The sequence below is a fragment of the Kogia breviceps genome, chromosome 2 (assembly GCF_026419965.1).
Source record: "Kogia breviceps isolate mKogBre1 chromosome 2, mKogBre1 haplotype 1, whole genome shotgun sequence".
NCBI classification, from domain to species: Eukaryota; Metazoa; Chordata; class Mammalia; order Artiodactyla; family Physeteridae; genus Kogia; species Kogia breviceps.
The window spans coordinates 167,115,198-167,142,925 of NC_081311.1; the positions used below are offsets into that span (position 1 = coordinate 167,115,198).

The 27,728-nt window shown below is 38.8% G+C and overlaps 1 protein-coding gene across 6 annotated transcripts in view; it reads left to right on the plus strand.

The window, feature by feature from the left end:
- The window catches only part of SPATS2L (spermatogenesis associated serine rich 2 like), a 168,697-nt gene that overhangs the window by 103,827 nt on the left and 37,142 nt on the right, over positions 1-27,728 (plus strand). For all 6 annotated transcript variants that reach the window (XM_067026520.1, XM_067026523.1, XM_067026522.1 and 3 more), the window contains exons 4-6: positions 5,105-5,213; positions 8,894-8,943; positions 11,586-11,832. In XM_067026520.1, the coding sequence (XP_066882621.1) occupies positions 5,105-5,213; positions 8,894-8,943; positions 11,586-11,832 (406 nt within the window). The remainder of the gene's footprint in view (positions 1-5,104; positions 5,214-8,893; positions 8,944-11,585; positions 11,833-27,728) is intronic.

A 27,728-nucleotide genomic window follows, 5' to 3' on the forward strand; every position in this document is an offset into this window, starting at 1 on the left:
TACCCATGAGTGGAATTACTGGGTCATATTATAGTTCTGTTTTAGTTTTTTGAGAAATCTTCATACTGTTTTCCACAGTGGCTGCACTAATTTACATTCTCACCAACAGTGTACGAGTGTTCCCCTTTCTCCACATCCTTGCCAACATTTGTTGTTTGTGTTCTTTTTGATGATAGCCATTCTGACAGGTGTGAGGTGATAGCTCATTGTGGTTTTGACTTGCATTTCCCCGATGATTAGGGATGTTAAGCATCTCTTCATGTGCCTCTTGGCCATCTGCATTTCCTCTTTGGAAAAATGTCTATTCAGTTATTCTGCCCATTTTTTAATCAGGTTGTTTGTTTTTCTCTGGAGTTGTGTAAAGCTGTTTATATATGTTGAATATTAACCCTTATTGGTCATATCATTGGCAAATATTTTCTCCCTTTGAGTAGGTTGTCTTTTCATTTTATCAATGGTTTCCTTTGCTGTGCAAAAGCTTTTAAAATCAAAACAACTTTTGATGTGCAAAAGGAAGATTTCTCAATAACAAATTGAATTTACCGAACTAGATTTAAATTAGTAAAAGCAAAACAGGGGAATGTGATTTGGGAAAGGTAAAGCCGTTGCTAAATGAACCACTAACTAGCGGGCCATATTGTCACCTGACATCCTGCGCAGCTTCCTGGTTGACCCCCCTGGAACGCACTGTTTATGGCATGAGAACCCTTGAGGGATGCCATGCAGCTGCAAACAGTGGGCTTCAGGGTGAGGCTGCAGCAACAGAGTCACCAGCTTGGGCTGTGGCAGTGAAGTAAAGGCCATGTGTCTGAAGCATCGCCGCCAAAGACAGCCTCTGCAAAACAGCCACTGCAGGCGTGAATTTTATGAGTTCTCCGCATGCAAACTACCATTAGTCACGCATTGATTGATCCATTGCTCCAGGAGCTTCATTTCCAAATGCACAGGCAGCTTTTCAGCACAACCTCGCTATAACACTGCCTTTGTCATCCACTCCATATATTTTAAACCTCCTTCATAAGGAGGCTTTTTTTTAGATTTAAATGCTTAGACCCCTTATGACTGCTGCATCTTGAATAGTGACACTGTGAGGTTCCTGCATTTTTTTTTTTTTTTTCTTTTTTGCGGTGTGCGGGCCTCTCCCTGTTGTGGCCTCTCCCGCTGCGGAGCACAGGCTCCGGACGCGCAGGCTCAGCGGCCATGGCTCACGGGCCCAGCCGCTCCGCACCATGTGGGATCTTTCCAGACCGGGGCACGAACCCGTGTCCCCTGCATCGGCAGGCGGACTCTCAACCACTGCGCCACCAGGGAAGCCCAGGTTCCTGTATTTTTATGCGTGCATATGAGTGTCTGGATTTCTCCATCTTTCTCAAACACATTTTCATAGAAAAGTAAATGTAGTGAATTTATAAATAAGAAGGTGGAGAAACAATACTACTCTCTTCACATTAGCCAAGTACTGTGATTAAAGCAGAAACTTGGCCCAGAAATTCACTAGAATTTGACATTACTATGGATTATCTAAGAATAGGCAGAAATTATTTTTTTCCTTTTTTTTTTCTCTTTTCTTTAAAACTCGACATTCCTGTTTTAATTGTGTCTTCCTCCAGGAGTTATATGCAATGTTCATGGTTATATTTGATATCAGAACTCAGTTACTGACAATATTCTAAGGATATGTTCAGTGCTAGGATATATAAAGTGACAAGGATAGATGTTTTCTATATCCTACCGTGGTTGATTTTTTTTTTTTTTTTCTTTTAAAGAGGGACAGGCAAGAGTAGTATAAACATCTAAAGAAGAAGTATTTCTATAAGCTCAGGTTTATATTATATTTTGCCTTAACATAATAAAATAAATTATGTTTTGCAGAGGAGAGACTGGAAACAGGGCAAACAGCTATTTTATGTTTATTCCATACTTCTAGGTCTTTACTGATCACACAACTATGTAGGTGGATTGAAAACTTTGTTTTTTTTAAATTGAAGTATAGTTGATTTGCAACATTATATTAGTTTCAGATATACAGCATAGTGTTCAGTATTTTTACATAGTATACTCCATTAAAAGTTATTACAAGATAATGGCTATAATTCCCTGTGCTGTACAATATATCCTTGTTGCTTATCTATTTTTTTCATAGTAGTTTGTATCTTTTTTTTTTTTTTTTTTTTTTCTTTGCGGTACGCGGGCCTCTCACTGTTGTGGCCTCTCCGGTTGCGGAGCACAGGCTCCGGACGCGCAGGCTCAGCGGCCATGGCTCACGGGCCCAGCCGCTCCGTGGCACGTGGGATCTTCCCGGACCGGGGCACGAACCCGTGTCCCCTGCATCGGCAGGAGGATTCTCAACCACTGCGCCACCAGGGAAGCCCAGTATCTCTTAATTCCATGCCCCAATCATGCCCCTCCCTGCTTCCCTCTCTCCACCAGTAACCACTATTTTGTTTTCTTTATCTGTGAGTCCGTTTCTGTTTTGCTATATACATTCATTTGTTTTATTTTTTAGATTTCACATATAAGTGATATCATATGTGTTCTCTGTCTGACTTGTTTCACTAAGCATAATATTCTGTAAGTTCCTCCATGTTGCTGCAAATTATTATTTAGAAGGGCATGACTGATGGTAATTATTATTAAGAAATTTTATATAATACTAACCAATCATAGTGGCTTGAAATGCTAGAATTTTATTTAAAAGGACTACATTAGAAGGACAACACGTAATGTTTATACATAACTCCAGCGCACTGGTGCCTGCTAGGCCAATTGTATTTAGTTTTGGACATGCACTGTTAATGATTCTCCCGGGTCAATGCAGGTGTTTTTGTTCTTGTTTTTCTCCCCATCTTGGCTTCTCTTAAAAGAAAGAGGTAAATGGGGAGATTTGGGTCAAAGGGTATAACCTTTCAGTTACAAGATTAATAAGTTCTGGGGATCTAATGCACAGTGTGGTGATTGTATACTGAATCATATACTTGAGAGTAGATCTTAAATGTTCTCACCACAAAAAAGAAGTGGTAATTATCTAATGGGATGGAGGAATTAGCTAATGCTATGCTGGTAATCATTTTGCAGTACATAAATGTATCAAATCAACATACTGTACACCTTAACTTCACATAACTTAAATATAATGATATATAAATATACATTTATCTACATATAAAATGTGGATACGACAAGGATAAATTCGAGAGAGAGAGAGAGAAAAGAGAGAGAGCTATCTTTCTAACATGATGAACGAATAAGAAAGGACAACACAAAAGGATGGTTGAGGGATGCTCACAAGACCTAAGTCTTTTGCATAGCCTTGCAGGCTGCATGATCTGGCCCCTGCCCGCCTCTGGCCTCATCTTTGTATTTTGGAAGCCTCAGCCTCTGCCTCCCTCTGTATTCCCTCACCTGTGCCTTGCTCCTCATTCATGCTCTCCCCTCTGCCTAAGATGCCTTTCCTCTTAACCTCCCACCCATCTCTTCTCCCCTGTCCTTCAGATTTCAGCAATACCTATATAAAGTCGTCTCCCTGTCCTGTGATTTATAGCATTTATCACGATGTATAAGTATGTATTTGTGTGATCATTTGAACAATATGTGCATCCCCCTCTAGTCTATAAGTTACAGGAAGTTTGGTGCTTTGTCACACAATAGACATTCAAAAATTATTCACTGAAAGGATTTTTAAAGAGAGCAAGAGAAAAAGTAAGAAAGAACTTAGATTTGAAGAAGTTAATAATATTTTTTAAAATAGAGGCTAGAAAAACTGAGAACCGTAAAGTAGAGAAAAAAAATCAAAGGACTCTTGTCACATATATACAACTCTGTGTATGTGTGTGTGTGTGTGTGTGTATAATTAGAGTCCTTGAAAATCCCTACATAGGTAGCATTTCTGAATGTCAAGATTCAAAGCCAGCTTTCTATAATGTCAGAACCTCTCCAAGTTATAAACCCATATCTTGTGCTGTTTTCTCATTATAATCTAAATACTCTTACATGTACATCTATATGGAGTAGGCTGTCTATTTTCTAACATAATTCGGAAATAGGCTATGCTGCTTAATTGAGTGTTCTGGGCAATAGAATCACATTACACATTATCATACACATATAATCCATAGTCCATGAATCTGATTACAATAAATTGCATGTAACTCTAAAACTCAATTTAACCATTGATGAAAACATGTAAGGATTGTGCAGTGCTTTTGTGGTCATCATTATGGATGCTACTCACCTTGGCACCATGTACTCTCATATTTGTCGGTAGAAGCTGCAGTAATCCCCTTGATAGAAAGCTGGGGGAGCCAGGTTTTGCTGAAGTGGATAGAGCGTCCTGTAGTAATTGCAAGTTCTGTGAGATAAAGGTCAATTAATTCTATTAGGCAAGAAGAAAGAACATGTGCAAAATTTGATTAAGAAATACCTATAGGTCATTAAAAATTGAATATCAGCTTAACCTGTTGAAGTCCTTAGCTCTCATATATGTATTTACTTTTACTGTTTTAAACATTTGATTTTCAGAAGTGTGTTGGGGAACGTCTTCCGTACTATGGCTAAGATTGCTATTTCAAAAATACAATGCCCCACATTTTATATCTCTATAAAAATTGATGGAGTTTCACAACATGCTTCTGTGAACCTCACTATGACTGGCTCCACTGTGCAGATCAGAGAAGCTGAGGCATGAGGCTATTTCTGTAAATTTTCCAAAGATCCACCCTGAGCCCATGGAGAAGAGAGCCTGAGACAGAAAACTATCTGTGTCCTCACTGAAAGTACACCTTGGGTGCATTTGGAGTCTTGGGGCTGGGTTGGTGGGGGGAGTAGGTTGCAAAACCAGAGTTGACTTTTCCCACGTGCTACTCCAGTCCTAACAAGGACGTCTCTGTAGAAATGTGTATTCAGGTAAAGAGGCTATCGAGGTGATCACCAGGATTAATTTTTAGTGGTGTGAAATGCCTTGAGTATGCTTGATGGCAAGAAGGTAGATTAGTTGGCTTTTCAAGGCCTTTCTAACAGTTATAATTATTCTATCCAGTAAGAGACTAATATGGATGAAAACTATTCAAAATGTTTATCTTTCTTTTTATTTTCCTCTCCTTTGCAGATCTATGCGGTTCGATCAGTTGTTCCCAACAAAAGCAATAATGAAATAGTTCTGGTGCTACAACAGTTTGATTTTAATGTAGATAAAGCAGTGCAGGCCTTCGTGGATGGTAAGTATACATGTCCCCTGAACTTGAAGATGTTAGAACTAGATATTCCATATATTCTGTAGTTTTTTCCTTGAATGCATTGAATACCAATTATTCACTAATACTTTAATTTTCATTAAAATGTGCTAGGTTTTAAAAACACATCTGCATATTAAGAGCAGAATTTGGAAGTTCTTTTTTCCTCATTGGGGAAAAAAAAAGGCAAACTTGTAGATAGTTTGCAAAGGATACCTATTATAATGCTACTAATTCCATTGTCAACCAGTCTGTCCAATCTGTTACTAAATATGTCCTTTATTTGATGGCGCCCTTGTTAATGGAGGATAATGTACTTTACTCCTGATCTGGGAAGCCTTCTCAACTCTTCAACCAGCATAGTTCTACTTGGCCTTATGACTGGAATCCTTGAACTTGATGCTTATGTAGCCTGAGAGGACTGGTTTAGTCTTTAATAACTTTAGTTTATGATTTTGAGATTACCTAATTAATCAGAATATCAGTTCATCTTATCTACCTCTAGAACTTTTTGCTGTCTAAAAAAAATTGTTTTTTTGGATAGCCCATTGCCAGTGATGGTATAGAATCTAAGGTCTCAGGAATGTATTTATTCTATAAATGGATAACCTACTGCTTTAGATTTCCTATAAATTATGGGAAATTCTTCTCTCCTACTCAAATTAAAGTTCGATTTATGAACAGAGATCTCATATCTGTCCTTAGTTATCATATGCCTTCTGTCCCAGCATTAGTTTCTGTTTTGTCAGTATGGACTAACTAAACATAATCTGACAGAAAGGTCAGGGAAGACCTATCAGCACATTCCTCGGGTTTATCCTAGTTACACTTTATTTGTTAAGGACAGTTTGATTTACTTACTTTCCTAGGAGTAGAATAATCTTCCTAAGTTTCTACATATAGTACAATTGCATTTCAGGCAAGGTCTTGGAACCAGGCAACACACTCACATTCTGATATCTGTAGTCAGGGTTTAGGGTCCTAATTGAACTAAAAATGATTATCATTCAAAATATGAGGTCTGCAGGCAGACCCATGGTGCATAACTTTTCTGTTTTTCCTGCTTCGTGTACAAGAATCTTTACTCACCAGATACAAATGCAGAGATGTGATTATTACTCTACCTTTGCAGCATTTAGTGCAAATCGTCTCAAGAAAAAATTGGGGGAAACATGCATATCCTGGCTCAGATAAACTCTTTTCACGTTTTACTTGCCAACATCACTCACATGGAAAAAAGCTTTAGGAAAGGAAAAAGGTTATTATCCTCATGCCTCCCCAGCCTTAGTTGGATTGAGGCCCCGACATTCTCCATCATGAAAGTTTTTATTACAGTGACCCCTGATGAGATGCCCAGATACTCAGTAACCGATGGACTGTCATCAAATCCGATCATATTTAAACAGAGCACCATGCTTGTCCTTCTTGACATTTTCACCTTGTCGGTATCAAGGTCTCATTTTTTTTTTTTTTTTTTTTTTTTTTTTTTTTTAAATTTTTGTGGTACATGGGCCTCTCACTGCCGTGGCCTCTCCCATTGCAGAGCACAGGCTCCGGACGCGCAGGCCCAGCGGCCATGGCCCACGGGGCCAGCCGCTCCACGGCATGTGGGATCCTCCCGGACCGGGGCACGAACCCGCGTCTCCCGCATCAGCAGGCGGACTCCCAACCACTGCGCCACCAGGGAAGCCCGAGGTCTCATTTTTAAAGACTCATCGATTGCTGAGAAACCTCATATCATTTTGGATGGGGAGCAGTCAGAAAATGTGTTTAAAAATCACTGAAAATCAGAAATAATTGTTAAGAATCATTTACGAGGCACACTAAAAGCACCCTTTCTGAGCGGCTTAAAAAAACTCCAAGCAGTTTCAGTATAATTAAAGTTTAATAACAACAATTTCAAAATTGTCTGTAAACATAGTTATTTCTTCTTCAGAATTACCCTCTAAAAGCTTGTTGTCCAAATTGCAAATAGAATTTATGTCAAAATATGCAAATTAGAGGAATAATTGAATATTGCAGTTGAAAGCAGTAAGCAACTCACCTCCTTCCTCTGATTAAAAAGAACAGTATTTAACATTTTTTAAATTTAATTTTATCTGGAAAACTGAAGTTGAGCTATAAGTAAGAACCACCCTAATGATTATTAGCCACTGGTGTGACTTACGAAGTAACCTAGTGAAAGTGACTTCCTAAAGTTCTTCAAAAGGAAAATACTGTGAAACATTAATTCTCTGGGCAAATTAGAAAAAGACCAGCTCAGTTAATAAAAAGACTGAATTATAGAGCTTACTTTTAAGTGCAGTCTTATTATTTCAAGTACATGTAACACAAAAGGCCTAAGAGGGGCGTTGAATTGGAAACTCTGAATGGATAGGAACAATTAGCCTTTCTGAACATTAGTCCAGACGCTATGGCCTTCTGCTTATCAGACAGTAACAGTAGACTCAATAATTGGGGCCCTACTAATTTGAAATTTGTTATAAAGACCAGCCTGAAGTTTATCTTTGTTTAGCCAATGCACTCATTGTAAAGAACTATTAGTATAATGCGACTGTATGAGAATGCTTAAAATTGTTCAAAGGATACATTTAGGGCTTCCCTGGTGGCGCAGTGGTTGAGAGTCTGCCTGCCGATGCAGGGGACACGGGTTCGTGCCCCGGTCTGGGAAGATCCCACATGCCGCGGAGTGGCTGGGCCCGTGAGCCATGGCCGCTGAGCCTGCGCGTCCAGAGCCTGGAGCCTGTGCTCCGCAACAGGACAGGCCACAACAGTGAGAGGCCCGCGTACAGCAAAAATAAAAAATAAAAAAAGGATACGTTTAAGAGCTACTCTTTTAGAAGCACCTATTTAAATGAGAACAACTGGTCTACTCATTACCAGTAACTTATTGTTGAAATTACCCCCAGCACAGTTGGAATGAGTGAAGAACTTACTTAGACTACATGAAGATACTTATTGTAGCTGACCAGTGGTTAAGCATTTCTTTTAAAATGTTTTCTAATTTAATCAAGTTAGGCTTTTCCTCTGCATCTGAGCAATGCCATGTATGCATGTGAATGGCATTGACAGAACCTAGGACTCAACTTATATGATGAGCTTCTTTTGTTTCAAAGTGGAACCTTGCAAAGACTGCATCCCATCCCTATTCACAGTGATGAGAGCAAAGCTAACATCAGATCATCTGTCCTTATCACCCTGCAGGTTGTGAACATAATGAGTAGAGGCAGAAAATGAGCCGGAATAGCCAAACAAAAAGTTAGGATTCACATGGTTAATAATATTCAAAATCTCATGTTTAGCCTGGAAGATTAGAGGTATTTTGATTCATATATCGAACAGAACAATTTTAATTCTACCTATGGCAATGAAGCTTTCAGAAAATTCTCAAGATATATTTCATTTTCTCTAAGACAACATAATGATAAAACAAAGTAAGCTTCATGTAGTGGGGCTTAATACTTTGATAAAACCAAGATCATGCAGTGAATTTAATGAAAATCTGGAAATAAAAAATGAAACTGGCATTTTTATTAAGGTCGGATGTATCAAAACAAATGAAAAAGCAAAAAAAAAAATCTCTACCAAGATGGAAAGACAGAGATGAATTTTGTGTGGTGCTTTATTATGTGAATGCATGTTGAAGATTCTTTGTCTTTGTCTAGGCAGTGCAATTCAAGTTCTAAAAGAATGGAATATGACAGGAAAAAAGAAGGTAAGATTGATATTGATTGTAAGTTAGTAGCATCTTCCATCAGAACCTTCATGGTTGTTATCATTTTAACAAGGCTGCCAATTTTGTGCTTCTTTCAAATATGTTAATATGTACACCCAGGAAGCTTCCAGATTCACGACTCTCTTAAATTACCAGCCACCCTCCCTACTAATGCCCTTGTTTTCTGTTCAAGTGTTTTTAACCACCAGGTGTGCTTTAGAAATCCCAGAGTTTTCTTTTTAAGTATTAAGGCAAGCCCAACCGGAGAAATCAAAGGATTCTAGACCTTAACTTGCCTGAACGTATCCTGTAGCACAAAGGAAAAAATTAAGGAGTGTTTTTAAGATACTTGAAAAGCCCTAAATATATTTTCACACGTTTTTCCAGCTGAGAGAATCTGTCCAGGGCTGCCCCAAGATACTTTTTTCCTGAGTTCTAATAAGCTAGATTTTTAATAAAGGAAGAAAAAAGGAAAGCGCCTTAAAGCCATAGTAAGTAAGGGACCTGTTTTCCCTTCTTTCGAACCCTGACAGACTGACTGCTCCTTGAGAACAGAGGGGAGATTTTACTCTGCCCCTCTGAAGTTATTTTGCTTTCTTGTCTATTCACAGAGTCTCGACTGCTGGGCACACGTGCGGTATGCAGCGCACACACAGGCCTCTGTCTCCAGAACATGCCTTTCTGGTCTTGTGAGTGTTTACAGGCGCTCACTAGCTCCAGTGAGGTGCAGCTTCCTTCTTGTTCTTGGCCTGTAACCTGTTTCATGACTTTCACAAAAAGTCTGCTTCTCTTTTCAAAGTAACTTCCCCGCCCATTCCCACTATTCCCAGAGAAGCCTTGTGTTTTGGGAATCCCAGGATATACCCTTCCCACTGAGGAAAGGTCACAGGGCTGTGGCACAGGTTTTAAACAAACACAAAAAAGCAGTATTGCTTTCATAAAATCCCAAGATTACTGAAATTACTGGAATGATGCTTTCCTCCTTTTTCTCCTCCTAGCTTCAAGGAGAATAGGAAGAATTATGAAAAATTTTTTTAAACTTTGTATGCCACCGTCTTTGACAATCTCTGCTTATCTTTAATCATAGCTTCCCAGGCTTCTATGTGAGATGAAGACAGTTTGCAGGTGATTGAAAGGCAGTATTTATACTTACCTGGAAGAATTTCAGATGTGTGGTTCGGGTATGAAATTTCTCTGATGTGAAAAACAGAGCAGATGGCAGATGCAGACCCAACTCATTACTAAGCCTCCCTCTTAGAGGTTCAGTGGGAAAACTGTCTCCCCAGCCCAGGAGATGCAGGGCTTGTGTGGGAATAAGTGCCCCTGGGCCTTCCTTCACCGAGTCAGTGCATTTCTCTCCCCTGGAGGAGCCCTTACTCAGGGGCATGATTGTGGTTTCAAAGGAAAAGAAGGAGAGTGGGGGAGGAGAATCAAGAGAAAACTGTTTCTTTTTATTGTTTTTCCAAATGTGTTGAAGAACAAAGCTGGGCTGATTGATGTTCAGCTGGTGGGACACTGATGCAACAGGTAGGACAGGGTCTGCCCTGACGGGCCCCATGTCTGTTCTCATTGGCTGAGGCCTGCACCAAGGTCTAAAAGTTTTCAATTATCTAGAATGCAGGGTTGTGTTATTTTGAACTAAATGATAACTGAAGTCGTGTAATGCCGTTCAGGTAGCAGCCGAGAGATCCAGATACAGGTGCACAATGCGAATCCAGGTGGACCCACGTGGGTTCGGAGTTCCTTTGTAGCAATTGTCCACTCCAGCTTAAGTATTCATGGGGATGATTCCCGGACAGTGACAGAGATCCAGGGATCTCCTGGTTGGTTGGTGCCTTTTCCTAGACCCAACCTAGGCTTTGGGGATCTGACTCTACTTCCTCCTTTTGCAGGGACTTGCCTTTGCCTCTTTTGTACCAGGCCTCCCCCTGCCTCTATCCCCCTCCCCCGCAGAGGATCAGAACCTCAGTGTCCTCCCTGAGTTCCCCGCCTCCCGCCATCGTCTCTTTAAGAAATGAGACCTCGGGGCTTCCCCGGTGGCGCAGTGGTTGAGAGTCCGCCTGCCGATGCAGGGGACACGGGTTCGTGCCCCGGTCCGGGAAGATCCCACATGCCGCAGAGAGGCTGGGCCCGTGAGCCATGGCCGCTGAGCCTGCGCGTCCGGAGCCTGTGCTCCGCAACGGGAGAGGCCACAAGAGTGAGAGGCCCGCGTACCGCAAGAAAAAAAAAAAAAAAAAAAGAAATGAGACCTCTTCTCCAATAGCACAGTAGCTGAATTCAAGTTCTTCCAGGGCAGTTACCACAAGACTCTACTGTATGACCATTCAGATATGTAGCAACTCAGTGTGCTCAAATAATGTGTCAGCTATTGAAGCCATTTCCTGCTGCTTTTTTCCTTTTAAAGAAAACTTTTTTTGTTTACTATGCTTACGAGGTAAAAGTTTATACAGCTCATTGTAGGAAAGAAGATATTTACATTAACTTGGGTGGTTAATAAAGACATAGGCATTTTCACCCATTCTATTAGAAGAGCCAGAAAACAAAAAAAGGGTAACATATCTTATTTTGGTCTCTCGGGTTCACCTTCTATTTCAAGGGTGTGAGCTGAATAATATTATCTTCTCAATTGTTTCTCATTCTAGAACAATAAGAGAAAAAGAAGCAAGTCCAAGCAGCATCAAGGCAACAAAGATGCTAAAGACAAGGCAGAGAGGCCTGAAGCAGGGCCTGTGCAGCCACCACCGCCAGAGATACAAAATGGCCACGTCAACGGCTGTGAGAAGGACAGCTCATCCACTGATTCTGCCAGTGAAAAACCAGCCCTTGCCCCCCGTGAGAAAAAGATCTCAATACTCGAGGAACCTTCAAAGGCACTCCGTGGGGTCACAGGTCAGTTATTCTTAAGTAAAGTTGCTTAGGAAGACATAGAAGAAAAGGATGCCAAGGGACCCACTGGGACAGTCACTGCTACTGTTGATGTTATTGGAAGGGAAAGATTGTTCTTTTATGGTGTCCACAGATTCAAGCGGTCTTCTCGCAGGATGATGGAGGCGGGGAGGGAGGTGACAAGGCTAAAGAAGAAGTGTGCAATCTAGCCCCACACTAAGTCAGAGGGTTTTTTAATCTAAAAAAATATAGTTCTAGTCTGTATTGGGATCATCAGGAAAAAGGAAATTCCAGTTTAAGGAAATTTTCTTTGTAGACACTTTTGCTGGGATAAGGGAGGGATAATTGGTGACCAAAGGAAATGTTATAAAAGGGTAGGCCAAGTTATTTTAACTCCTGGTATTTTGTATTATGTGATAGAATATATATCCCAGGGTGTTAGAATCTGGAATGTTAATTACTTGTGCTATAGCTATATATTCATTACTTGACAAAAGTTACTTAATCAACTGTATGACCTTGGGGGCATCATTTCCTCTCTAGTGTTCCATTTCTTTTCTGCAAAATAAGGCAGCTGTACAGGAATCTACTAGATCAGTGGTCTTCAATACTGTCTGACCCAATGCTCCATTTTTATATCAAATACTAAAATAAAATTCATAGATAATATAATCTACCTAGAATCAAAATTTCAATAATATAAAAACATAAGAAGTTCAAGAACAACTAAAATAGAGGGCCTAATAAAATGGCCAGATGTTCACACCCAATTATAATGAATAACTTTGCACTTAAAAGAAGGGAGACAGTAGTCAACTGGATAACATGAACACTGTTTCTTTATATGCAATATGTGAAGTAAGAACTGAATTAGTATATTTTTATGTAGACATGGGATCACTGTGAATGCAGCTGCTACAAATACAGACTGACAAGTGCTGATTTTCAACTCAAATAATGTGACTGCCCATGTGATTGGCCACGGGATTTTCCAGATGGTGAAAAACTCTTGGTAAAGTTCTGAACACCAAAGAGTACGATTTTCTCTTAATTTCCACAGTAGTTGAACCCTAGAAATCCAAGTAAACCTTGGAAGTCCATAGGAAAATGGTACAAAAAATACTTGGGTTTACATGTCATGTGTCTAGGAGGATGTGAGAAAAGTCAGGTCACAGGGCAGTTCTTCGTTGTGTGGGATTCCTGTGATTGTGAGTCATTTAGCATCCTGCCCCCAACACCCACCCATATACAGTCATTTAGATAAATTTTAAAAGTGCCCTGTTTTTCAAAATACCTCCTAAGATAAACCAAGGATGAATAAGACAGGGGCCCTACTTGAGAAGAGTTTAGTCTAGCAGAAAAGACAAGTGCAAACAGAAAATCACATGGTAACCAGTATTGAATCAGGGATACCATGAGGAAGCATTAAATAACTGACACCATATGACACACTAGGAAGTTTTTAAATTGCTCACAAAGCTCTAATTTTCTTCCATAAACACATTACCTAACAACACTATTAATAGTGCTATAATTCAGATAATCCTTACTACACAATGATTTCTTAAAAACAAACAACGAAAATAACCTACTTCTATTTAGAATCTGGATTTTCCAGTAATCTTTTAATTCAGCTTTTCCTCTGCCTACAATTTTGAGGATGTTTTGATTTATAGTCAGGGAAGGAGAAAGAAATTAAATAATCGAGTGGCACATCCCCAACTTTGCTTGTGATTTGCCTTCACACCAATTATTTCAAAAGCTGGTTACTCAAGTTGCTGTTGTGATATCAATCATACACTAAAAGCCCAGCACATATAGTTGTTCATTTACTTGTAATTTATACCTTCTTCCTAAAGCAATTTAAGTAACTCTCTATCAAGTATATGATATTAGATCAAATGCAGTATTGAATCGCTTCACTTCACAGTGGATAGCTGCCTTGAAAGTTAAGTACCCATCCGACGAGTTCTCTGTACCAGGGGGCTTTTGTGAACACTATCATGAAACTTTAGGTGAAGAATACTTTATTTTTTTTATTTTTATTTTTTTTAACATCTTTATTGGAGTATAACTGTTTTACAATCGTGTGTTAGTTTCTCCTTTACAACAAAGTGAATCAGTTATACATATACATATGTTCCCATAACTCTAGGTGAAGAATACTTTATTGCACAAAGAGCCATCCCAGAATCCCTTTGGTTTTGTAAGCTTAGCATGAAGACATTGAGGTATGTCAGTATTATTTGTTAACGATTAATAATACAAATCTGGGGCTTCCCTGGTGGCGCAGTGGTTGAGAATCCGCCTGCCGATGCAGGGGACACGGGTTCGTGCCCCGGTCTGGGAAGATCCCACATGCCGCGGAGCGGCTGGGTCCGTGAGCCATGGCCGCTGAGCCTGCGCGTCCGGAGCCTGTGCTCCGCAACGGGAGAGGCCACAACAGTGAGAGGCCCGCGTACCGCCAAAAAAAAAAAATAATAATAATAATAATACAAATCTATCACTCATGTAAATTTTTCTGTTAAAGAATAAAATGATGATAATGGAAGGTTATTAGATGTTTTTGCAAAAGGAAGGGAATCCTCCTGGTTCACCATTCCTCAGCAGCTCACTTATTGTGATCATACATTTTAAAATGAGTTTGTAACTAGTCAAGTTTTCCTTCCCAAAGATAATGAAGGTTCATCAGGAAGTTGATGCCAAAACTGTCAAATGACTGAAATGCTTTTTCAGTCTATCAGAAATCCTGAGACCTCTGCTAGATATTTCACAGATGAGTGTTGGGTCTTGGGCATTCTGCACCCCATTTTGAGTAGACCTTTGGAACTGAAAAGGATGGGAATGATTCCTTACTCCCCTCACTTTATAGCTGAGGAGACCAAGGCCCTTGGGTCGAGAAACCGAGAGGACCCACACCCAGGGGTAACTCTGTGGTTAGCAAAAGCCTGACTCGAATCGATGCAATTTTATGCACATGTTAGAGAGTTATTGCTAAAACCACAGGCTCCCTTACTCCTAAAAGACGTATAATTGAAAAATTAGGAAAAAGTAATCATAGCAAAGCTAGATAATGGTATTCTGTACTTGAGTGAGTTCGAAGTATGAGCCTGAGAGCAATCTCCAGTCTGCTAGTGGTGGAGCATTTATCAAGCTTTCCAATAATGAAACTGCCTCAGGAAAGCCTGCTCTGAATGCCCAGCTGGGCAACAGGCTGTGAACATGTGGAATGCATGTTTTATCTTTTTATAACACCTTGACATTCAAGATCTCTCTTTTTTAAAAGTTTTAAAAGGATCATTTTCTGGTAGGAGAAAAGTTAGCTTTCAGATATATGCAGGTGGTTCCAGGGTGTTAGTGTGACTTCCCACATGAAAAATAACCACCCAAAGCATCATCATTTCAGGCTGTAAATATAGTACTGTCGAGTGGGACAACACTGCGTGTCAGCATATAGCTTTGAAGTTGGGGAGTTTGATTTAAACTTAGTACAAAATTACTTTTTTAAGCCTTGGAGTAGTTTTTTCTGTATTTCAGAATTTTTAATAACAGCTCAAATTGGATCTTTTACATAATCCAGTCAAGATCATCTGCATCCAAGTACAAACTCAGACAAGGAGTAGATCAAGATTTAGTTTTACCAAATGTAATGCCAAGGATCATTTTTATTTCTAAGGCTCCATCTAAATGACTGAAGCACATTATACCTTTAGGGTTCAATTATCTTAAATGTTGCTCCTGCGCTATTTTGCTTAAGGCTCAGATTGCTGAAATGTATAGGTGCTTATCACCGTACAGGCCAGAATAGGAATTCAGATTCCTGCGTTGTCTTTCTCCCTCTGGACACAATTCCCATCCAATAGGAAAGGAGCAGGATTACGGGCCGCCAACTGGCTCCACTGAGATAAACTTGGGGGCGGGTCTTTCCTTGTCTTCAGCTTCTCTTCCCAGCAGGCTTCCTTTATATCCTCTCATCTTGTCAAGCATCCTGGGAAGCCAGCTCTTCTGTTACCTGTTACTTGTCTCAAACAGAAGGCCCCGTGCAGTGTTCACTGACCTCCACAAACCAGACTTCGCAGTCTGCCCTGTACTGGAGGACAGGAGCAGCTCCATCGTTTTACCTTTGCAGTGCAGATTCTGTGTTTGGCCTGCCTCTGGCACAGAACTGCTTTCTCATTCTCTAGGTGACCTGAACCAAATGTGAGAGAAAGGGTCCTGTTATTTTAGAATGTTGGCTGCTTGTCCTTCATTTGTGCTTCTTATTAAAAAGCAACAACAACAACAGACTGTTATACAATATTTTTATGGTGTGAGGTTCCCTGTAGGATTTCCAAGCAGATTTTTTAAATGCTGTTGTTGGCCCTAGCTACAAGATTACCTCCCCTGCTTTTCTAAACCCTATATTGGACCAGAGGATTAGAAAAGATCAACAAGAAGAAAGCAGCTTGCCGAGAACTTTCATAGAAAAGCCAAACGTGTATATTCCAGGATTTCAGCCATGCCAGCTCTCAGATGGAAGCAACATAATATCATAGCTAAGAACCAGGGCTTTAGCATTAAACGTGTTTGGATTCAAATCGTGGCCTTGTCACTTACTAGGTGTGTGACCCTGGACAAGCTAACCACTCTGTTGTTAATCTTCACTTGCAAAATATTCTACTTCACAAGATTGTGGTGAGCAGTAAATGAGATACATAAAGGGATCAGCACAGCATCTGGCGCAAAGTAAACCCTCAAATCATTTCTTTATCTATCCAGGAAATGTTTTAAGCATATAACATGCGCCAGAAATTCTTCTAGAGGAAGTAAACAAAATTTAAAAGGTTTTGCCTTCATGGAGAGATGCATAGTAAAGCAGAATACAGCTGAATGATTATAGATTATAGTAAATGTTGTGAAGGCAGCAAGTAGGAGAAAGACTGAGGCAGGAAGGGAAGTGTGGGTAGCAACTTCAGGTAAGGCCATACGTGACATGAGTGAATGAAGAGGAGACATGGACGCTGAGACATTGAGGCTGAAGATGCCCCTGTTCACATTCTGTCACATCAAGCTATCTTGGTCTGAACAGCCAATGTTTTATTTACACTTTAATTAAGGATTATTTTAGGTGAAGCCCTTGTAGAGTTATAACCATTGGTTTTAAATTAAAGATATAGTACCTTATTCGTAGATACAGCTGACATTAAGTACTGTCATGTGAAGGCGTTTTGAAGCTTATATTTTAGAGCACATTTATAATTATTCTCACGCTATTATTTTGGCATCAGATCCTTGGTGTTAACTCTCGTTTGTAGTTGTGTGTTGTTCAGTCTCAACATCCGCTTCCAGCAGCACTGTGACTGAACTGTTCAGGTAGTATTAGGGGTGGCCTTACATGGTGTTTTCAATGGCTTAGGCCTCTGCTTCCTTTCTGTGTGTGTGATAAAGCAGAAAGAGATGGAGACAGACATAGGATGTATCGACACGAGGACACAGGATATTAAAACCCCTTGGGTGTTTTTCTTTTACCTGGGTACAGTGAAATCCAGAGCCTTCTCCCTTCTCTTTCTCATTTGAGAATTACTTTTGCTGCATCCTTACAGCAAAACCACAAACCTACTCATCTCTGAATAGCTGATACCTTCGTAACTTCCCACTCAAACCTTGTTACGGCAGTTTCAGTTAAAAACAGACTTAATTAAATGGAATGCACTCCTTGCAAAGAATAAAAGGCCTTCCCTTTTTTTTTCTTAATTTTGAACAAAGATCTCAATGGTTCTATCAAAATGCTATGAGAATTAAGCCTGTTTTTCAGAGAAATAAGTCTGCAGCACAAATCAAGTTAACATGCCTACCTTGTGTCATTGACAGCTTATTAATCCATCGACTTTATCTATTATCTCCTAATGTAAATAAACCTGTAAAAGTATTAATGACGTATGAGACCTTGTAAAGACAATGTAAATTAAACTAAAAGATTGGTTTCCAATTAGAAAGTTTCCAGCTTTTATGCCCTCTGAGCTGATCAAGTCTTATAGAATGTGAATGAAATAATAAAGTCTATCTGTATTTGATAAAGAAGTTACGAAAAGGCAGAACTGACTGACATTATGTCTTCTGAATAAACCTGTTTTGGTCTCTGTTCCAAAGTTATTGGTTCCTCTGAATTTCTGTTAATTAGCCTGTCATGTAGAGATAGAAGAATGATGAAAAATGCAAATTAAGGTGTACAATAATTGTAATGTGAAAAGAATTTTCTTAGGGCTTCATCACTGGACCATTATGCTGTAACATCTTAAAAGAGTTGTCTTTACTCAAGGTCTCCATTTCTTTACCTCTCTCTCACTTATCAACCTGTTCATATGACTTACAGCCCCATTACTCCAAGGAAATTGCTCCCACCAAGTTTACCTCTAAGTCTTCTCTTACTGGCTGTTAATTGTTGAGGCTCAAGGCTGGATTAGTTCCAAATCCTTCCTCATATGGAGCTATACTCTTTTTTTAGATCATTTCAGCCATACCCTAGCCTTAATTGTGTACACTGGCTAACAAACTCATCATCTCAGCCGAGGCTACTCTCTGAACTCAGACTCTTACTTGACATTTTCACTTTGATATTTCAAAGCACTTTAACAACATGCTCATAACAAACTCCTGATCTCCCTTCCCAGTCTTAGCTTTCTTTTATTGTTCCTGATCTTAGTGTACCGGCCATCCATTCCGCAAGCCAGAAATCCAGGCCTCAGTCATGACATCTTCCTCATCACCAAGTTCTGTTGATTCTCCTTTTCAAATATTCCTGGAATCCATCCATTTCTCACTGTCTCTCTCTCTACCTTCCCATCAAAACCATCCTTTCTTGCCTCTGCTGCTCTGGGTGTCCACTCATTAATCTCCTGGCCTTCACTCTGTTCCCCTCTAAATCATTCTCTATCCTGTAATCTTTTCAGATAACACATATTTGAACTCTTAAGATAAAGACCAAAAGTCTTACCCTCGCCTGCAAGCCCAGCATGTTCTGGCCCCTGTGTCCCGTCCCAGCCTCAATGCACAGCATGTTCATTCTTGCTCTCTGCTTCAGCCGTACTGGTCTCCTCTTAGTCCCACGTACTGGCCGTGTATAACAGTCAGGTTTAAGTCAGGAGACAGAAGCCACGCTGGTTATTTGGATGGGAGGAATTGTAATAGGAAGGACTGCTAACTAAAACTGTAGGAGGTGCCTAACTACTAAACGGGGTAAGTAGGGACTCTCAGGGGTCTAGACGTGTCAAGAGAGCAGTTACTATCTCCAGGAAGACTGGACAATAAAGGAACGAGGACTGGGAGAGTTCCCCAGTCTAAAACTGAGACTGACCTCATCAAACAAGGTGTGTGGCTACCCAGAGGAACATGCATGCTGCCTTGCAGTGGCAAGAAATCTTGGCATAGGGCCTGGCCCAAGCTGTTCTGTAGAAGAAGCCCACCATTGCCATAGGGTATAGATAGACTGGAACTGCTCAAAGCCACTATCAGGGCGGGGGAGCCAGGGAACATGGCATGAGAGTGCAGCTGGAGCTCCTCTGCATGGCTGCCGGCTCCTGTGGTGCATAATAATAATAGTGAAGGACCGGAACCTAGACGGGAAGTGTATTTCTGTCTTCATCGCCTTGCGGGACCCCTTTGTTGCCCTCTACTGACAAAGCTAACATTCTGCCAGTTTGCAAAACAATTGTTTACAGGGTCCAGCTCCAGTATCACAAAGTAGGGCAAAGAAGAGTGGATTTGGAGTTGAGAGACAATAACTTGATAACTGCCTCAAATACTGTCTCTGCCTGGAATGTACTTGCCTGCCCTCTTCATCTGATTAGTTTTTCATGTAATTTCAGGTGAGCTTAGTTGTTACTTCCATGGAGAATTCATTCTTGATATCCCTAAGTCAAATACTCCAATTGAGGAATTCATATTCTGTGTACTTTTCTTTCATAACATTTAACACAGCTGTGATTCTACATTTGTTTGTGTGGTGGTTTGATTTATATGTCTTCCTATGAGACTGCAAGTTCTATAAAGATGGGAACCACAAATGTCTTTTACCACTGTTGCGTTTTTGGCGTCTAGAACAATAACTGGACATGATAGGAACTCAAACAAGCCTTTTTCATGGTTGTATTGAATTATTAATGATAAAATATGTGGATAAGTTTAGGTTAGTTAAAAAGTTTAAGTTGATGTGCTGCTTTTTAAAGATAATTATGGATTTTGTATTTCTGGTTTTAAAAGGCATTTATATTAATTGGAGAGATATGAAAAATGCAGTAAGGTTTAAGGGGAAAAATATCCTACCTCCCAGAAAAAAATACTGTTAAATTTCATTTCAGAATGTTTTAAATGCACAGATATATAGGGGGTGTTTTTACAAATATTATATAGCGGGTGAACTTTTGTATTCTGCTTTTTACTTAACATGACATTATAAACATTACCTCATCATTGTATGTTCTTTAAAAACATGACCTTAATGGCTGCAATTTGCCATGTTTATTTTAACTATTCCCAAAATGTTGTCCATGTGCATTATTTCCATTTGTTTGCTATTATAAACAATGCTGTAGCAAACATTTCTTGTATATAAATCTTTATGAACAATTATGATTATTCCCTTGGCATATTTTCTTAGAAGTGGAATTATTGGGTTCAAAGGGTATGGATATTTTTTAAGTGCTTAGTATATTGCTGTCCAGAAAGATTGCACTAATCTCATTATTTTTATTTGTAAAACTGATTAGTAGAAAGATGGAACATTTTTAAGATGTTTAATTTCCATTTACGTTTCTTCTTTTGTGAGTATTTAAGAACACTAAGATCAATGATTAAAGAACTACCAATTACTTTATTATTGGTTATTATAAAACACTATTGAATTCACTTAAGTATTGATACTTTTAAGAGAATGGTAATGCTTTAACTAACACAGATGTTAGCAATTTTAGGCATTATTTTATAACAACAAAATTATTTTTTGTTTATCATTTTTTTCTAGATAGAACTACTTTACAATACTAAGTTAATTGTCATCACATGATGTGATTTACTGAAATTACATTTGTATAGGAGACTATGAAATCATCTTAACTCAATGGGTTAAAATAATTGTTTTAGAACTACTCTGTATTTAAGACATCCTTTAAATTTAGATTTGAATTCTGCATATACTTCCTTCAGTCTACTTTTAAGTACATGAGGCTTTCACTAAAAAGTAAAAGCTAAAGAGAAAAAGGAGTTTTCAGAAACTTTCAAATCTGAACACATACATGGCTGTACATATATTATGAAAATCTTTGAATCTAAGTTCACGTATTTCTCCCAAAAGGAAGATTTGTTTTCTCTGGTGCTGCTAACAAAAAACAACCACCACAGTTCATGTTTTGCTCTGTAAAATAAACAAATTTATTTATTTTATTAAAAAAGAATAAATCAAGTCAAGGACAAGTCCAATATGTAAGTTGATACTGAGATTTAGTAACTGGAAAATTGATAGTTCTCAGTATTGGCAAGAGTTAAGTGTGAGAACAATTGCAATTGCATGCATTACAGCTGAATGTCAGTGGGTCCAAGTGACTGGAAAATAATTTGGCAAAGCATGTCAAAAATTTTTTAAGAAAAAGAAAGGCATGAATTTATATCTTCTTCATCATAAACCCCACTGAATTATAGTAAAGGATTTTTAAATATAGAAATCCACAATAATGAAGAAAAGGGAAAAGAGGGCCTCAATTTCTAGAGGAAGGAAAGTAGGTGGAAGAGGATTGACTGTTGAAGCAGAGTATGGGAAACTGCAGCATAGAATTCAGAGGGAGAGAGCTTTGGGAGGAAGGATGCTGACTGCCTGTCAGAAAATGGAGAAACTCTGGATTTGGAGTCAGCAGATAGGATGGGGGGCAAACTTAAGAAAAGAAATATAAAACAGGGTAATAAATAAAGGTATTTTAAAGAACAGTCTACTATCCCCTTACCTACTTCCATTCCAGCTTGTTTTATAAGATGCCTAACATTTGCCTTCAAGGCAAAAGGCAGGGTGGGGGGAGTAGAGAGTGATATGCTGGTATTTTAATGACTTCTTAGAACAAAATACAAAACTCTTTAGAGGAAAATAACAAAATCTAATGTTTCTCAATGTATCATCCACAATATTCAGTATCCAGTTTAAAAAATTACTAGACATGGAAAGAAGAAAATGTGACCTATAGTGAAGGAAAAGATTAGTCATTAGAAGCAGACCCATAGACAACCCAGATGTTGGAATCAGCAGATAAGGATTATAAATATGTTTTAAAATTTTACCAAAATAAGGTGAAGAGAGGAGAATTTTAGGAGAGATACAAAGAATAAAATGGAAATCCTAGAACTAAAAAGTACAATAACTGAATTTTTTTGAAAGTCATCAGATGCCTTTGGCAGCAATTTGGACAATAAAGACTAAAGGGTCAGTGAACTTGAAGACAGGTCAGAAGAAATCATCCAAACTGAAGAACAGGGACTTCCCTGGAGGTCCAGTGGTTAAGACTCCATGCTTCCACTGCATGGGGCATGGGTTCGATCCCTGGTCAGGGAACTAAGATTAATTAATTAATTAATTATAAATAAAAATAAACAAACTGAAGAACAGAGAAAAAGATTAAAAGAAAAAACAAAACAGCAACAAAAAGCAGAGCCTCGGTGACTTAAGGGACAGTATCAAGCAGTCTCACAGATATGCAATAGGAATCTCAGAAGAAAAAAAGAAGAGAATAGAGGGAGGGCGCTTATGAAGAAACAATGGCCACAGTTTTTCCAAACTCAGCATAAAACAACAACCCACATATTCAAAAAGCTCAGCAAAATCCAAGCAGAGTAAATGATAGAAAATCACACCAAAGCATATCATAGTCAAACTGCTGAAAGTCAAAAGCGAAGACAAAAATCTTAAAAGCAACCAGGGGAAAAAAAGACACATTACAAACAGGAAACAACAAAAAGAATAAAGGTTGACTTTCCCTCAGAAACAATATGGGCCAGAAAACTCTAGAATGAAATCTGTAATGTAATGGGAATAACTGCCAGTACGGAATTGTATATCTAGTGAAAATATCCTTCAAAAAGGATGGTAAAGCTAAGATAATTTCAGATAAACAAAAGCTGAAAGAATTCATCAGCAGCAGACTTGCACTACAAAACAAGCTGAAAGATATTCTTTAAGCTGAAAGTAAATGATACCAGATTGAAATTTGGATCTGCTGGAAGAAATGAAAAATACTGAAAATGGTAAATATATGGATAAAAAGAAAAGTCTTTTTCTCTTATTTTTTTAAAAAAAACAATTGTGTAAAGCAAAAACAATAACAATGTATTGTGAGGTTTACAACAAATGTAGAGGTAAAATATATGACTATAAATATACAATTGACAGGAGTGGGTAAGTGGAATTATACTATTGTATGGTTGTTATATTATACATGAGACAGTATAATATTGATTCAAAGGACACTGTAATAAATTAATGATACATACTGTAATCCTTGGAACAGTCTATAAAGACAAAGAATGAAGAGGTATCACAAAAAAAGATAAGACTAACTATTACTTGAAAACAAATTCACCTAAAAGAAGTAAGAAAAAAGATCAAAGAAATAAAGAATAGACACAAATCAAAATGGTAAACATAACCCAGTGATACCAAAAATTACATTAAATGGAGATGTACTAAAAACTCAAATTAAAAAGCAGAGATTGACAGCCTGGATAAAATAGCAAGACCCAACTATATGCTGATTACAAGAGATGCACTTTACATAGAAAGAGAGACAGGCCAAAAGTTAAAGGAGAAAGAAAAAGATATATTATCCAAAAGGTAAGCATAATAAAGTTGGTGAGGCTATATTAACACCAAAGAAGACTTCAATACAAGGAATATTACCAGAGATAATTAGGATCTTTTCATAATAATAAATTGATCAATTTCTTAAGAAGACATAACAACCCTAACTTTACATGCACCTAACAACAAAGCTCCCAGACCCATGAAGCAGCAATTGATAGAACTAAAGGAAGAGACTATGTCCAATTTAACTCCTGTGATTTAGCCAAGGCAAGCACATAGTGAGTGGGCACTCCATACAGGTCTGTTGAGTTAAATTGAATCAGAAACCAGAATCATACTCAAGAAGTTATATAAATATTGGGATTTGATAAGTATTTTTAATAAAAGGAAGGCTTAGGTAATAGATTCAAAAACACATAAGCTTCTAGGAGCAATTGTTTAAATACATGGACAAGGATTAAATTTAAATGTATATAATTTTTATTGAAGTCTGGGCAGATTGGGTGTTTCCAGAGAGAACTTTTCTTTCCAAGATGTAGCTACTTTGGTTCAAGTATTTGATGACTATAGGATAAAGACACAGCCAGAGACTCATATCAAACTAGGCTCCCTATAATTGGAAAAGCCCCAGGCATGCACAGTACCAAAGTAATGCTGATTCAATCATTCATGCATCCATTCAGTGTTCATCCTGTACTCACAAGGCACCAAGCATGTAATGATGAACAAGATAATACATCACTGTCTCCACTTTTCTCATGTAGAAATTGCAGAGGATATTTTAAGGTTGCACTAAAATCAATACTCTCTTAGTCTAGAGAGACCAACAGTCTCGTGCTTCTTTTGGTGTCTATTGGTGCTTTTCAATAGAAATATAATGTGAGCTATATATGTAATTTTAAATTTTCTAGTAGACACATTTAAAAAGTAAAAAGAAGCAGGTGAATTAAATTGAGTAATATATCTTATCTAACAACATACCCCAAATCATTTTGACATGTGATCAATATTTTTTTAATTATCAAAGGAATATTTTAAACTCTTCTTTTTTTGTACTGAGCCTTCAAATTTCAGTGTGTAATTTACACTTACAGCCAACTTGATTCAGACAAGCCATATTTCGAGTGTTCAATAGCCACATGTGGCTAGTGGCTACCTTAATGGACAGTGATATGAATCAACTCCAAGTCAACTATAGTCTATTGAAGTTTACAAGTGGATTCCAGAAAGGTAGAAAACTGATGGTACTTCTAGCCCATAATGTTAGAGGAAAATCACTGTATCCAGGAAAGAACTCTTGTTATTCTGTTGCTAGAAATATCCGGATTTGTGGTCAAGATGAACCTAATTCTATTATGGTTCTATAACTCTCCACCAATTTTCATCTGAAAGAGTCCTAGAGTTTTACTATATTTGGAGACAGATCTGTACAGCCAGTGGGCAAATATATCCAAGTAGTCTTTGAGAATTCAGATCTTTCCAGCATTCAATGACCTCACCAATGAGACAGTTTTCAGGACCTAAAAAAATACTACTACTCAAATTTCTCAATAAATAGTTTTTGGATGAATGAAGAAATGAACCAGTACCCACATATCAGTTCTCTGATACACAAACAAAATATTTTCAGCTCTAGGGTAATGAACCCAAGCTCATTTCCATGCTTGTCTTCCATTTAAAATGGTTTTGCATTCAACAGAATAATATATTCCTCTGTTCTAAGGTCTTTATTTCCACTAGGCTATAATAGAAATCCCCTTATTTTCAAGAATAACAGTAATTTACTATACTATGTACAATGAGCTGTATTTGAGATTCTCAATTTATAATATTTCATCAAGCCTGAATCTCAGCTATGATTTAGAGAGGGAGTGAGGTGGAACCAGCCTATACGTAATTACTTTTAACAAAACATTTATAGATTCATCCAAAAATTAGTTTTTTGAGACTTCCCTGATGGTCCAGTGGTTAAGACTGCACACTTCCATTGCAGGGGGGCGCAGCTTCAATCCCTGGTCAGGGAACTAAGATCCCACATGCCACGGGGCACGGCCAAAAAAAAAAAAAAAAATTAGTTTTTCATCTTTCACAGTAGAGTTTCTCCTGGTGGGTGGTACTACCTAGGTACCACCCATCTCCACCCCAACAGAAATACCTAGGAAGTTGAATCCTGGATCTACTTCTGAATCAAAATCTCTGGAGGTGGTGTTGGGGAATTTGCATTTGCAATAAGTACTAGGGGAAAAACTCATGCACACTAAAGTTTGACAACTACTGCTCTACAGGGAAGTTCCAAACTTTATTATAACTAAAGACAAAATGTATACTACCATTTAAATCTGTTTTATTAATGGAGGAAATGCTGTTTCAGTACTTATTTACTTTGTTCACCACCTGGGCTGAACATTTCATTGGATGCTGTAATTTCCCTTTAAGTAAATTTTAAAGGGCACTCCACTCAGTATTCAGCCCGTAAAAACGTATGCTGTGCCTTTTTGATATATAGGTAGTAAATGATGGATTCAACTAAAGTCAAATTTACCCATTATAAATGGGCAAATGTCTAAAATCAAGCTGACGAGGACCAGATCATATTCTTTTGTACTTTCCAAGTGTAGTCTCTAATGTTTGTGACAGTGTCAGGAAAGGTATTCTTTGTTTCTTGTTTTTTTCCTATGAAATCATTTTAAGAGTACTTTAATTCAGTCACAATTCTACAGATAGCTATCGAGCTAGACACAAGTCCTGGAGCTTCAAAAACGAATGATTTTTAGCACCTTGCAGAGACGCCTTCAAGTGCATCATAGCCTCTTCAAGGAAGGGACAGACATGGAAACCTTGTGTTAGAGTGTAATCCACTACGTTTTTACAAGGCACCACGGAGTAGAGAGAAGTGAGGCAGGGTGACTCTCTGAAAGGGGGCTGGGCGTCACAGAGATGATGTTGTGCTCTGTTTGGGTATAAGCTGCAGTTGGCCAGAGAAGTGCAGTCATTCCTACAGGGTCGTTCAGACATCGGGAAGATCAGAACGTGCCAAACCTGCATTCTTTCCACTACACCCAGCTTTCTCTAAGAACCTGACCTGCAAAAGCATGCCGGCTTCCCCTTTTCTCACACCCAAAGCTCTCTCTGGTTGTAAGATGCTAATGGTGATACATTTCCTTTTCAGGCCGCTAAGCTGCCATTTAATTCACTCCAGAAATAACTAAATAGGAACCTACCTTTAAAAGACGCCGAAAGCAATGCGCTGCTTAATTTATTGCCACATCTGTTAAAGCTCCAGAGAGAATGTGACTCCCTAGATTTTAAATATAGTTGAGTTACTGTGATGATGTTTCCTGATTTAATCCTTCCATAAATTAGATGAAATGATCATAGAACCTGTTGTCACTACATTCTTGCCCTATCTCCAGTCACTCTTCTGCCTTCATTAATTCTGAATAAAATACCACAAGACATTGATGTAGCACTTGGGGATGGGAGGGCTATGTTTTTATAGCCTCAATATGAAATCACGCTTAAAGACGCCTAAGCCTTTACTGAATGGGGGAAAACAAACTGTTCACCTCATGTAAGGCTCCTAATGACCTTCCTAGGTGGTTATGGGTGAGGAAACTAAGGCTCAGAGATAAGTGGCTCACCTGGGGTCACTCTGCAAGTAATTACTGGAGCCAAAACACCCACCCAGGTCTTGTAACTCCAAGTACAAGGTTCTTTCCAGTATATCCTTTCATCTCCTGGGGCATCTATTAAAACAGTTTCTTGGGGCTTCCCTGGTGGCGCAGTGGTTGAGAGTCCGCCTGCCGATGCAGGGGACACGGGTTCGTGCCCCGGTCTGGGAAGACCCCACATGCCACGGAGCGGCTGGGCCTGTGAGCCATGGCCGCTGAGCCTGCGCGTCCGGAGCCTGTGCTCCGCAATGGGAGAGGCCACGGCAGTGAGAGGCCCGCGTACCACAAAAAAAAAAAAAAAAAAACCAAAACCAAAAAAAAACAGTTTCTTGACTGTTTGCAGTGAAAGGCACTATTGCCAACATGTTAACAAAAACAAAAATCGCGGCATCCCCCATCACTATATCATCAGT